Source organism: Glossina fuscipes, unplaced genomic scaffold (genome assembly GCF_014805625.2).
Source record: "Glossina fuscipes isolate IAEA_lab_2018 unplaced genomic scaffold, Yale_Gfus_2 42, whole genome shotgun sequence".
NCBI classification, from domain to species: domain Eukaryota; kingdom Metazoa; phylum Arthropoda; class Insecta; order Diptera; family Glossinidae; genus Glossina; species Glossina fuscipes.
Genome location: NW_023998426.1, coordinates 1,548,124 through 1,561,612, shown reverse-complemented (window position 1 = coordinate 1,561,612; position 13,489 = coordinate 1,548,124). Strand labels below are relative to the sequence as shown.

The 13,489-nt window shown below is 33.8% G+C and overlaps 2 protein-coding genes across 2 annotated transcripts in view; one reads left to right on the top strand and one right to left on the bottom strand.

Moving 5' to 3' along the window:
- Positions 1 to 288: 288 nt before the first annotated feature.
- LOC119637002 (tRNA-splicing endonuclease subunit Sen15) lies at positions 289 to 1,054 on the bottom strand. The gene is made up of 4 exons (XM_038032774.1): positions 968 to 1,054; positions 826 to 907; positions 500 to 668; positions 289 to 433 (listed from the first exon to the last, which is right to left on the bottom strand). The coding sequence occupies exons 1-4, from the start codon at positions 983 to 985 to the stop codon at positions 355 to 357; spliced, it is 348 nt and encodes a 115-aa protein (XP_037888702.1). The 5' UTR covers positions 986 to 1,054; the 3' UTR covers positions 289 to 354.
- A 1,978-nt stretch (positions 1,055 to 3,032) lies between these two features.
- Positions 3,033 to 13,489, top strand: part of LOC119637016 (kelch-like protein 2) — a 269,929-nt gene continuing 259,472 nt past the window's right edge. The window contains exons 1-3 of the mRNA XM_038032790.1: positions 3,033 to 3,445; positions 3,516 to 3,978; positions 10,163 to 10,309. Of these exons, the coding sequence (XP_037888718.1) occupies positions 3,860 to 3,978; positions 10,163 to 10,309 (266 nt within the window). The 5' untranslated portion in view covers positions 3,033 to 3,445; positions 3,516 to 3,859. The remainder of the gene's footprint in view (positions 3,446 to 3,515; positions 3,979 to 10,162; positions 10,310 to 13,489) is intronic.

Genomic DNA, 13,489 nt, shown 5'->3' with positions numbered 1-13,489 from the left:
GCGTGCGCTTGCGCCTGCACTTACTATTTGTAATAAATCAAGACTGCTTTATATTTTATTTGCATTAAACATTATTTACATATTTATTTCTAAGAAATTATATAAAAATTCCTTAATAATTTTTTCTCTGTTAAAGTGATAAAAGTTACTATCCAATATGCAGATACTGCGAATATACCCACGTTCCTCTGCAGTGGATATAATAACAAGCTTATGTGTAGTTTAGAAGCTATAATGTTTTTACGACAAATTCTCATCTAATTTACCAAAAAAAGAAAAAAGTTTTGCTTGTGTTTAACGAAATGAAAAGAGAAGAGAGTGCTTTATTTAACATTAGAAGGCGCCTAAAAACAGTCATGTTTTGTCCACAAAACCATTGGAAAGTTTATAGTATAAAATATTTGACGATGTATCGCAAATAGCTAAAGTTAAACTGCGAAAAAAATCATTTTAAAATAAAGTAAATCATTGCAAACTAGATATATATTTTTTTAATTACCTTTTATTTTCATTTTTTCTCTGTAGTTGTTCAATCAATTGAAAATCTACCTCTTGGCAGTCCAGCGTAGGTAATATAGTTACTAAGCCATTGGTCGAAAACTGCGTTTTTAAATAAATTATATTCAAGTTCTCGTCAAATATTTTTTCTATATCGGTGTAACGTTTATCTGTTCGAGAGAAATTTTTATACAAAATATTTTATTTTATGAAAAAATAATTAAAAAGTTTTGAGCGCAATGATAGAGCCACAATTAATTAAAATATGAATTTCGTGTTCTTAGGGCTATATAATTATTAGGGAAACTTACACTAACACTTTTTTACCTTCCATCAAATCCATGTAGACGCGACAGGCAACCGCGCATTTACTTTGATCTGTGCATCCCATACTTTGGAAATCTTTTAACTACAAAATCGTTTGCTTAATAAACTTTTTATGAATAAAATAAATGAATTTGAAGTTTACCATTGTTAAGAAATTCATATCTTTTAAATATTATCATTGCATTAACACTAGATCTGTATACAAATAAAATCCAGCTGTATTGTTCCTGTAAATGTTCTACTGTGAATGCTTTTTCCGTACAATTGAAAAAAAGCAGACACAGAGTTACCAATGCTACAATATACAACTATATTTAGGCAAACGCTTTTAAAATGTTACAAAACGTTTAAGGATTACAGAAAAAAAACTTTATGGATGAGATTGCTTTAAACTAGTATTTTGAAGACTTTATTTTTTTAAATTTATTTATAGTGCTTAGTATTACAAACCAGTCAGAACTAAATTAAAAACACATATTACATAATAATTAATATCCTTTACTGAGAACAACAAAAACAGCTGCGTCGCATACGAACAAATAATAAATAGGAATTTGGCATTTGCCTCGGCATTCCTAAAACATTACAACAATGCTATAGCCAAGAAGATTACCAGGGATGTCAAAATCAGCCGATTGTTACATTTATATGACAAACGGCAGATGGACACAGAGAAGAAACTCAAATAAATGATAATATTAAACTTTATTAATAACTTTCCATCTTAACATTCCAAAAAAAAAAGTTAACTTTATCAAGGTTCAAAAGAAGAATAAACGTCTTATAGTTTTGTCTTTGGCACGACAACAAAAAGTATGCAAATTATCTTCAGGGAATGGACCAAAGTTTCTCTTCGGCTTATATGTGTATAATTTTGCGAGCTCCCCATAGTTGGCTTTATTGGCTATTATGGGTTCCGGATTTTGCGAAAGCCCCGCAGCCGTGTTACTAACATCAATAAAGGCATTTTACTTAATCGTCATATTTTATATGTTTTTTTCGGCGTAAAGAACGCTAAATACTTTGTGAAATAAAAACTCGTCTCCACGAATGGAATCTTGAAATACAATTACCGGCTTACTGACTACGTTCACATTGAACCTTTTTTACACGCAGCAAATCAATTGTTGATTTGCTGAATTCCAGAAGAAAAAGCAGTAAAAAATATATTTTTAATAAAGGAGAATTGCGACATCATGTTTTTGCAAGTATCATCTACAGTACCGTCATCAATCAAAAAGCGCAAAAGATCAACAAATAAAAATTTATCACTCTAGTGCGTATATTGATTTTATTGTCAACAAGCCTAATCTATTTATATGCACAAATAAAAATTTATATATATTTATACAATGTATAATAGCGTTGTTTCAAAAATAATAAGTTATTTATTATTATTCGTCTTTGCATATATATATCTTGATGATAGGAGCAGATAATTAGCCAAGAAAATGTTAGTTTGCATTACAACAGAGAGAGGCGTCTGATGGATCTATCAACCCCCACGTAGCCAGGCTATTATAGCTATTTGAAGCATCGCATAGTCAAAATGTTGGAAGATTCGTTCTCGGCGCTGCCAAGCATGGCAGCACAAACGATCACAGAAAATTTGTTGTTTTTTTCGGCAGCAAGTCAACTCTGCTCTTGATAATGGTCCACCTGATCAATACGCGTTTAAAGTACATATCGATGGCTGCCATCTGTTCTGGGTATCAGGTTATTGTGATTCCTCTTTATATGAGAAAGTTATTTTTTATGGTTAAAAGTTATAAATTGGTGATACTATTTTTTCCCTCAAATACGGCTCCAAAATGCCAATACGGAACAATAATTCGAGCATCCATCTTTCAGTACCTAAACGATGACCGCGTAGCGAAATTGATTTACTCTCGTGCAAAATCAATCCAATTTTTAGCATTAAGCCCCTGTGGGAAGTATGTTTTTTGATTCCTGGGAGATCGAACCTTCCGCGTCAGTTGATGAGAACCTATATTCAAAATAAAATTTGATATAATTAACTTCAATCATTTAACGCATTTTGAATGCAATTTTTTTTTTTCTACAAGTTTTATTTACTTGTTTATTGAAAATTCTTCTCACTCGTGATATTTTGTAACTTAGAGCAATTACTTTTTTTGTTGCGAACCTCATTTTTTTTTTTTTTTTAATACTGCACTTTTTTATTTCTTCTGCTGGTCATATTTGTGTCTTGTGTCTCATATATGAACAGGTACTGACTTATTTTTTTTAACGCTTAGCAAAAATCATTGCATCAGGCTACAGGAATGAACTCAGATCAAAATTTCAAAACGTTATCGGAGTAAACAGATAACTCTTCCTGTCTCCAGCCTTCTAATCTACAAGAATCGCCTGAATTCATAAAACACGCTGCAGTGTCTGCACAAAGATATGTGTTTGCACAAATAAGATTCCGCGGTGCGTGTGTTTTCCAGTCTCCTGACTTATTCCCTGCATTCGCTTTACTTTTCTTTTAAAAAGACAAGAAACAAAGGAAAGAAATCTTCCGCAAAAAAAGTTCGGGCAGTGGAAAAAAATACTATAATGAACTGCTCGCAAATCAACAACGCGTTAAGAGTTTCATTGTCAAGGAATGTTATGAGTGAGTAATGAAAACATTATTGCATGAACAATACAAAGAAAAAAAAATAACCTTCTCTTTGTCGAATCAGTGGACCGGGAATTACCTGCCTGCCGACTATAATGTGAAGAAAATGAAATATGTAGTAATTGAGCCAGGATTTGGTAAGCACAAGTGAACAGTTACCTTCGATGTTTCTATTTTCCCGGATCCTACTGCCCTATTAAACCTTACTACTCAACTTCGTTCATACATAAGGGAAATATTTAAGAAGAGACTTATCTTCCATGGATAGCATTTGCTTTATCGAATCCAACGGCTAACTGCCATAATACATGCAGCCGAATAAAAACGAACGGTTATGTTACTTGTAATGACTTTTTTCTACGTAATTATGACTATCATATAACCTCACGGCTTAAAGTAGACAAAGAAATGCTATTGGGGTTAAGTGATCGATCTTTATACATTCCAGCCTATTGTCTGTCATTGCTGGTCTACCTAGACGGTCAACTAGAGAAACTTTGCCGCATTCCTATGGGGAATTCATTTAGGTATGGTTGTCGGTTAGTCCTGTGCTTGGGTGAGTATTATTCAGACGATGATTCGATTTAGAACGAAGAGGGCAAGCAATCTTTTTCTCCTCTATGTCCCTACTCAAGCTGGCCTTGCCAATCGGTTAATTGATTACATTCGAAATATCTCAGCTGAGGTACTTCACATTTCATTCTGGTGCTGATAGCAAACATCTCTACGCCTATAATTCTTAACTTTGTATAAGAAAAGTGAACAAACAATAAGTAAAAATAACTTAAACTATATTTAATTAGCAATGCGTTGTTACGAAAATGCCCTAACTGATGCGTCATGCAGTTCGCGACTCAGCGGTGAAACGATTAACAACAACTGGTAGAAGTTTAGCAAAAAAACGGATTAATGTCTTGAAAATTTCCCGACTAATTTAGGTATTCGTAGCTTGCTTGTGAAAGAGTATATAAGCAGAATATTTGCGGAAGGCGACAAGGTTGGAAAGGTCAGTCGTGTAGACAGTGAGTTGAGCGGGAGTTGAAAAGTAAGTCGAGAGAGCCGAGTCAAGAAAGTTGAAATGAAATATTCGAACGGACAAGATTAGAACGACACTTAAAGCATTGCAAATATAATTTTTTGAAAATAATTTCTAATTAAATGTCTTAAGATTTGTAAATAGAAGCGAGACTAATCCTAAAAATCATTATGCAGCTGTACGAGCTTAATATCAAAAGGAGTTAAATATAACATAAATTACAAAGGACAAGCTTACGTTAATGAATTTAAATAACGCTGAATGCACTTGTGTCTAAGTACGAGCTCAGAACGAGCCTTGCGACTTTGATCCTCACAATATCTATATAAAATCTCTAAATCAGTTAATGAAGATTTTTTGTAGAATTATTTAAGACCACATAAGTGTGTTTCAAGTGTGAACTAATGGAGTTGGAAATTAAGAAGTAGTAATGTTTAATGTTTTATTTCATTGATATGCGATTCTTAACATTTATGGACAATCTATAGGTTTGCGTGTATATGTGCGTGTAAGCGTGCGTTATAGCAATAGCAATAGTTAAATGGCATTTTATATGTATGTGTATACATGTACGTTGGCAGTGAAGATGATGTCTGCGTTAAAGGATAAGAGAAAAACTTATGTACGCAATCAACATGTAGTTTATGCATTACCATTATAATAGTTGTTGTTGCTTTTATAGAATTTGTGTAACTTCCCTGCTTTGATATGACGGCGGTTATGGTAAAATTTTATACATAAAATATTTGCGTGCTTCTCGAGTGTCTGTAAAGTTCTACTTCTTACACTTAATACGCATAAAAACAAAAGTCATTTTACTTTTTCGTTTGTTGTCTACTTAACTCCTCTCCTTTCTAGCTTTATTCTATTACTTTTTCTTCATTTTTTTTTGTTTTTTGTATTCTTTTTTTTTTTTACTTTCCATACAAAGTATGGGAATCGGAACTTGTTGTGATGATACTCCCACTTAGGCGGTATCTAGCTAGTTGTATGCAATGGCAGGCATGCGAAGACAGACAGACACATTTATACCACAAAACAAAGTAATGTCTAATGTCTGCTATTTTTTAAGAATATTGAACTTGAAGTTCTTACCATCCAAGCGGCACAACCGCATTTAAAATAAATCTACTTTAGCTTTCCGTATAAAGCGTATAAAATAAAATATTTATATATGCATGAGTATAGGTAAGTGCATGTGTTTTTATGTATGTGTGTATCTAAATGTATTTCTATGCATAAGAATACAATTCAAGTAGAAAATGTACGGATAGACAGTTAGACGAGTATAGTTGTTTTTAAGGAGCAAAAAAAAAAAAAAACAAACAAAAAAGAAAAGAAAAGAAAAAAAACAACTGCAGGAAGTATAAAACAGTAAAAGACACAAAAATAAATATAAAAAAACTGAAGGAAATTTACAAATTATGCAAAATAAATGCCACAACGTATAAAAATGGATGCTTATCAGGCAGAGAGTGTGTGTGTATGTTATGTGTATGTCGTATGCGCCACGTTTCAAGCTCACTCTATATTTACATAAGGATTGAGTTGTGGTAGAGCTTGCGGTTTAAGAAAAATAAAAACCACAACATAAAGAATAATTTACTTCGTTAAAACGAGAAAAGTGAGTGGGAAAGAAGAGAGAGAGAGAGAGAAAGGCCAGATCAAAAGAATGTGCGTGACACACTGTACTGTGTATAGCATCATATCACAGCACTTATTCCTTACAGCCGCCAACACTGAACCTTCAAAACTATTAACGTTTCCGGTATGGTCACAAAAGTACTCATCCAAAGATCCTTACATATATATATATATATAGCCACTCATCCTGCGTGTATTGTGTAGTATTTTATGTGCAAATATAAGAAGCTTCGATATGGTGCAATGGTATATCAAGTTTGTGCGGATGTATGTAATATTGAGACTTGACTTGAGATAGAGCCGCCTTATATTATGTGTCCGTGTGTCCGTCTTGCCTTCTTGTGTTCAACCTATAGGTTGTAATTTTTGAAATATTTTGATGAAATTTGGTAAACCAATATTTAATGGCCCAAGGAGGAACGCTATCGAAAAGAGTCAGATCGGACAGTCTTTTTACTCCCTTTCCATACAAAGTACTATTTTAAATAGTCGTTATATGAATAATCGTATTAAACGAAGTCGTGCAGAATATTTAATTGTGGGCCGTGTCCTGCTATAATGTTTTCATTTGTTCAGTTATCTCAGAGCGCACCCGATGATCGAATCTGCCTCATCCGATTATTGTGGGAGTAATTAACTAATTATTCGCTATATAAAATATCTCAGAGTTGCTTAAAACTTGGTTTAGGCATGTCCATCCGTCATTCTGCATGCCACTGAATTACAAATACGATTTACAAAAATTGGGTGACAAATTTGAAATTTGACATAAATTAGACGATAGCTAGAGATCAAATTTGAAGATGAGTGCAATCTCGCGACGTGCACACTAAGTGCGTTCACGAAATCGTAAATCCTTGACAGACATAAATTCATTTTAAGACGCTGTACTCAAATTTATGCATCAGGACCAAAGTGGCCTATAGTGCCGCTTACAAATAAATAGAAATATGTAATCAGTCCATGGCAGAGATCGAACTAGGGAAGGTTATATAAAAATAGGTTTTTTTGCTTGTATTTTATACTATTAATAAGCCTCAAGGTTTTTGTCAAAATATCTACAACATTAAAGAGGAAGCTTCAGGGGCTATATGTATATGTATGTTCTTGATCAGTATATTAAACTCTGTACTAACTCACATGTGTTCGTCTATCTATCTGCTAACGGTAAATGTTTCGCTTCCCTGATTATAAAAAGTAAAACATCGGTTTTCGATTGGGCAAAACCGCTGCAAATATGCAGTGCACTATGAACTGAGAACACCTCTGTTTTCAGGGGCAAAAAAAAATAAGCAAGCAAGAAAGTTCTGTTGTTTGGGGGACCGAACCTCGCTTACTCACTACTATGCTGTTTGCATTCTACTTTCCAGGTTGTTCCACTTGATATCCATATCGCTGGTGTTATTAAGAAAAAAATAATCGCGGTATCTAACATATTCATTCTAAAATTAGCCTATTTTTAGGCAAATAACATATGTTCATTTGAGGAGTGTCCAAAATAGTTTTAAACATTCTGTCTTGTTTTCTTTATGATAAATCAGCATAAAATCTCAAGGATGTGAAAAAAATATAATTTAATTACTCGTCATTTTGTGTGGGTTTTGCCGATTGGTCCAATTGGATCTAAAGAGTGTTTTATATAATAGAAATGGAAAATTTCGTCCTTTTAATTTTAATTATTTCCGAGTAACGAACAAAAATTCAAAAATTTTTGTTAAAAGAGTTCGATTTGCGTTCAATTTATCCTCCATTGCACGCTTCCGCTCTAACGAAGTTAGGGACCATTTCCAATATCAACCTGCGTGCAGAAACTCTCAATGTTTTTACCAAATTTGAAGTCGATATTTTCATTTTTGCGACCAAGAGAGTGCCAACAACGCACCCTACACATACGTACAGACATGGCTAAATCAACTCTGAATGTCACGCTCATCAAGAATATGTATATAGACTTTATAGGGTCGCTTAAGCATCCTTTTGGGTCTTACATGCATTATGGAAAAAAACAAAATGAGTATACCATCATCTTACAGTAGTGGGCATAAAAAGAAAAGAAAATTGAAATGTTCGTTTATTTGCTGTAAACTACAACGGATGCAAACATATTTTCCAATTGCATTCTATGCGTGACCTTACAGTGCGTAAGTAAAAATGGAAAAAATCGATCATGCAAATATAATATATAGTATACGCTATAGTACATACGGTTTCATGTCCTTTTTTTAAAAATAGGTGACCAACTGGACTTCGTTTCGAATATATCAAGAGAGAGCGGAAATAAATAGGGGAAATGTTGCTGTAAACTCGAGCATTCTCATGTATGACATTTCTTGTTTTTCTGCTTGGTCCATGTACAAATAGTGCTGTAGGCTTCTGAGCACGTGAACAGCATGCCGTTGTCCATGTGAAAAACAAGGATTTTCAAAAATTGAATTGAATCATCCCTGGGACTTGTTTATCGTTATTGAAAACATCGGTCGGTATCGTTGGAGATTGGTCGGCAACTCTGTTAGTAGCATTGAAATGCTTTGCAGTAAAACATTTTCTCCCTTGAATCTGTCATTCAAAATCACTGGTCCGATAACAGCTTTTTGATGTTTAACTTGGTGCCGTTCCAAAGTAGAGGTGGATTGAATATTTGTTTTAAGTATTTTTTCGATATTTCATTGAACCTTTTATACCCTACATCACTTGTGGAGAAAGATATAATGGGTTCGTGCGGATGCATGTGACGGACTTGGCATAGATTTAGCTTTTATTATATCGGTCGAGGTTTAATCTCTTTCTGAATAGGTTTAAGGTGGTTTGTCCGTCTGTCCGCCCGTCAGTCTTGTTTGTTCTGTCCGCAATTTTCAAGATATTTTGATGAAATTCTGTACACCGACATGCTTTAACCCAAGGACGAACGTTATCGGATATGGTTTCGAACAGATGATGGGCCGTGTCCCGCTATATAGTCGCTTTTTTTGTTTGATAATACAACACAAACCAATAGCTCTCAGGTCATGAACTTGGGAACAGTGTCGCGTAGTATTTCTGACAATTCAAAGGAATTCAAGGAATCTTGAACGTCATCTCTATTGAGCGTTGTATTAATCGATTTGTTTAAGATCATTTCTCCCGAAATCATGTTCTGCGTCGCTTCATTGGATAATTGAATAGTAATGTTTTTTCCAGTCAAAATAAACATTACACTGGTAACATACACTGGTTACGCTTGCATAGCATAGAAGTTTGGCCATCTAGTGCAGCTTCCTCGGTCCAAAACAAATATTACGTAAAGGTTTCACTTCGAGCGAATGAATGATTTCATATTTTCAGAACGACACGTGTAAAAGGCACATTCAATTATATACATATAGACAAAAACGCTTAGTGGATTGCAAGCGAACATAATTTTCTTATTTGATAGAATTGTCGAAGTTAGATCATAGAGACAAACACAAACGTTTAAATTTTATTTCATTGTTTGGTTTTAAAATAAAAAAACATATAAGTAAAAGCTATCGTATAATTGGGAAAGTTTATAACGAATGCAGGAGATGCAGGAGATAAAATAAGTTCAAATCAATTTTGAAAGCATTCAAGTCTCATAAGCAGTTTATAAGGAAAGCTTGTGCCAAATTCGCAAACAATTCAACAGAGACTAATCTGTTTTTTTCTTTTCGTTCGTAAGCAATGAAAAATATATTAAACTGTCAAAAATGAATGACGCATCAGTTGAACGAAAACAAATAGAAAACAGAAATTTCATCGATAAAATACCATTTCAATGGAACGGGAAAATATCTTTCTTGTATGGAGTAGCGTTATGCGAACAACAATTGCAATTAATTTAAAAATCTTCGACCAATGGATTCACCTCCCTTTTCACAAGAATCTTTAAAGCCAAAAAAAAACAAATTTATTTTTTTTTTTTGATCTAAGACGACTTCAGAAAGTCAATGTTATAGATTTCTATACGCAGCAGTTTTTTTATTGGTTCTTAGGACCAAAGTGTTGAAAAAAATTCTTTATATCTTGCTTTACAGGTTGTATTCAGTTTGTGCAAACGTATGTAACGCCCAGGAGGGCTTGACACAAGAAGGGCAATGCACGCCTGCGCAGATCTGCTGTCTATGTTTAAAACACCATATCTCCTTTTATAGCAACCTTGGACAGTCTATTTCTCAGGCCATGTGAGTACAATTTCATTCCAATTTAAAAATAACAATTCATGTATTTCAGAGTTAAGATAGCTTCTCTGTCCGTCCAAGTATTTTTTTATACGGCCTACAGGTCACAACTTCTCAGATATTTCGATGAAAGTCAGTACACTGAGGTGCCGTGAACGTAGAATAAATGCTATTGAAAATGGTTCGGGTGGGACCACTCATATACAGGCCTACATTTTTCGAAAAAACTCTTTGAGTAATAGTACTACGACATTCTAAATTGATGTGAATCTGTTCAGCTCCCTCCCATGTAACAATTCTTACGATTGCTAAAACTTCATATAATGAAAAGGTATAATTTTTAATATTTCATGTTGAATATTGGAGCATAATGATAAATTAGCAGATAATTCAGCGTTACCGGATACCACCCCCCATATAAGGATTCTCGGAATATGTAGATCCCTATATTTTAAAAAGATTTGATTACTTATGTTTTATGATAAAAATCTAATCAAGAGAATCATTTTTTATAAAAATTTGAACAACATAGGTCCCTTTTCATATAAGGTTCCTCATGAATAGTAGGCCCTAAAAAAAGGTTTAATTTTTAGTATTTTATGATATTATTATTATTATTATTATTAATTTCGCCACAGAAATAAATTCTAAGACTAAACTCTTAAAAGCACTAGCATCTAAGGCTATCGGCTTTTATTAAAAGCTCTACCGCACTTGAGATTCGAACCCACGACCATTGACTTGCTAGTCGAGATCCCTCCCGTTCGGCTACTCAGGCGGGTGTTATTATCCTAAAAAAGACTGAAAAAGTGAAAAAACTGGAGCGAGCGGGGCTGATTTTTCCAAACTTCAGAATAAAAGTGTCTGTCACACAGACGTGTAGACGTTGCGGGCGTGTCTTTTGGAAAGTTTGGGTCGCTAACAAGACAATGTATATCGCAGATACTACACAGTTGCGCAGGCAGACAGATGGGCAAACGAACAGTCGGACATGCTTAGGTGCGTTCAAAATTTGAAACTGGCCGAGAATTTATATACTTTATGGAGTTTTTAAGGCTTGTTGGCTGCGGCTTATAAAGGTTTTAAAAAAAAATGTAATTTTGAGACACTATAATATTGGGTGGACGTGGTCAATTTTTCTCCATGTACTACAGCATCGCGCATAGACCAAGCGTTCAATTTTTTATAAATTTATCTGCTATGAGTAATGATCGAAAACAAAGTCTTTATTCCTTTTGAAAAACAGATATGTTCTCAGTTTACATGGTCCTGTGCAAAAACTTCTAATGTTTCTGCCAACCTTGAAGACGATACCTTCGTATTTGCGGTCAAGAGAATGTTTACAACGCATACTAAACAGGTGGACAGACAGCTAGACAAACAGACGGACAAACGGACATGCTTAAATCGATTCAGAAGTTGATGCTGATCAAGAATATACACACTTTGTGGGGTCTCGGAGGCTTCCTTCCGGGCTTTGCAACCATTTCCATAATCACACTTCGGTGATGGGTATAACAAAAATAATAGATTAATATATCTTCGTCGTGGTACCTTTCAAGTAGATATGAGTTTTATTGTTTCTACCAAGATAGTAAAAGTTTGGAATAAAGCTTTTCAACATTGCTATGGATTCGACTATAGAATTAGGCATTTTTTTGTAATTTTTTCGACAATTTCGAAACATACACAGCGTAAAACGTTCGATGTTATTGTTGACAAATGTAGCAAAAAAGTCACGTTGCAGCAAAAAATCGTCGAGGAAAGAGAAGAAATATCAACTTTGAAAGATATGTTTATGGCGCTGGAATGTCCAGGTAATAGAAAAAAAGGACAACAAATTTTTAATATAATCAGAAAACATGTCTCTCACTTCTCAAACTTGCGCGCAGGATAATTTTCAATTTTTTCATCCGAATTTTTTACAGTATCATTAAAGCTTTATAGTCTAGAGATATAGTCTAGAGATAAAGGGTTGTTCCTATGTCTTTTTTAAAAGTGAATTGCTGCGATGTTGCCGTCTATGAATATTTTTCCAAAATTCTAGTACTTGAAGCCCTGCTGAATAGGATTCTCGAATACTGTGTTATACTACTCTTCCCTTTATACCAAAAAAAATTGTCAAATAAAATATTTTATTTTGGTTGCGAGAGTGCTTTACTCGGTTAAGAAAGTTAACAGTGTTTACACATTTTTCCAATCTAATTTAAGGTTTCTTTGTGAAGCTTTTGCACAGTTGCATTTTCGGCATTGAAGCAATATCTCTGGTACTCTGGAATGAACCTATTCAAGATGAAAAATTCAACTGGATTCACAAAATATAAAAACACATAGACAGACATTAGAGAGGTAGACGGATAACCAAACTTACTATCGATTCACGAAAATATTCTAAATCTACCGCAAGGTCTTCTGGGTTTCGTATGTACAATGTACTGCAAACAGCGAAGGGTATAATAAATATTTACGATATCAAAAGCGCACAAAAACTAGGCACCTGAGGTAAACAAAGAATATTCCAAGTCTTTCTGCTTATATTACTATAGATCCGCTTAATGCAAATTTCGACAGGTTGTGTAATAAATTCTATTCCGATAAAACCTGTCATAAAATAAAGTATTTGAGATCACCCTATGCATTTTAAATGACAAGTAGAGTAAAATTCATAATTTATTCAGTAGAACTGAATTAAACTCAAAGATTTATCGATCAATTGTTTATTAATTAATTTCAATTCGAGATACGTTTCAGTGTTTTATTTAGGGCTAACATTAACGTAACTTATAATAACTTCGTAGTTTAATACCTAAAGATGGCGAATGCGTAAGTAGAAAATTGAATTAAAACTTGCTTTCTTGCACTTGCGTTGAAAATGGCCCAAACCTATCGACAGTCGCCGGAATCGGTTCTCTTTGCTCCTTATAAGCCGTTCGTTGCTTTTAGTCGATTTGCGTTGTTTGTTTGAAATCTTAAGATTCCTTCAAGTTCATCTAAGATTATATTTTAAAACTGCATTTAAAGAAATGAATTAAAACTTAATTTAAAGGAATGATTTATGGAGAGAACCAGTGCATAGAACTTCGACAGTGAGTTACAGTAGCTCATGAAACTACGGACAGAAACTACTTTCCTGACTGACCAACTTAGATTCAATAATATTAACATCTATTATTTTTAATTTAG

What these genes read in the sequence shown, in the direction of transcription:
- LOC119637002 (XM_038032774.1), bottom strand. An exon ending in CTACATGGATTTGATGGAAG is followed by an intron (nt 669 to 825) that starts GTAAAAAAGTGT and finishes TCTCTCGAACAG; the next exon opens with ATAAACGTTACACCGATATA. An exon ending in AGAAAAAATGAAAATAAAAG is followed by an intron (nt 434 to 499) that starts GTAATTAAAAAA and finishes TTTTTTTCGCAG; the next exon opens with TTTAACTTTAGCTATTTGCG.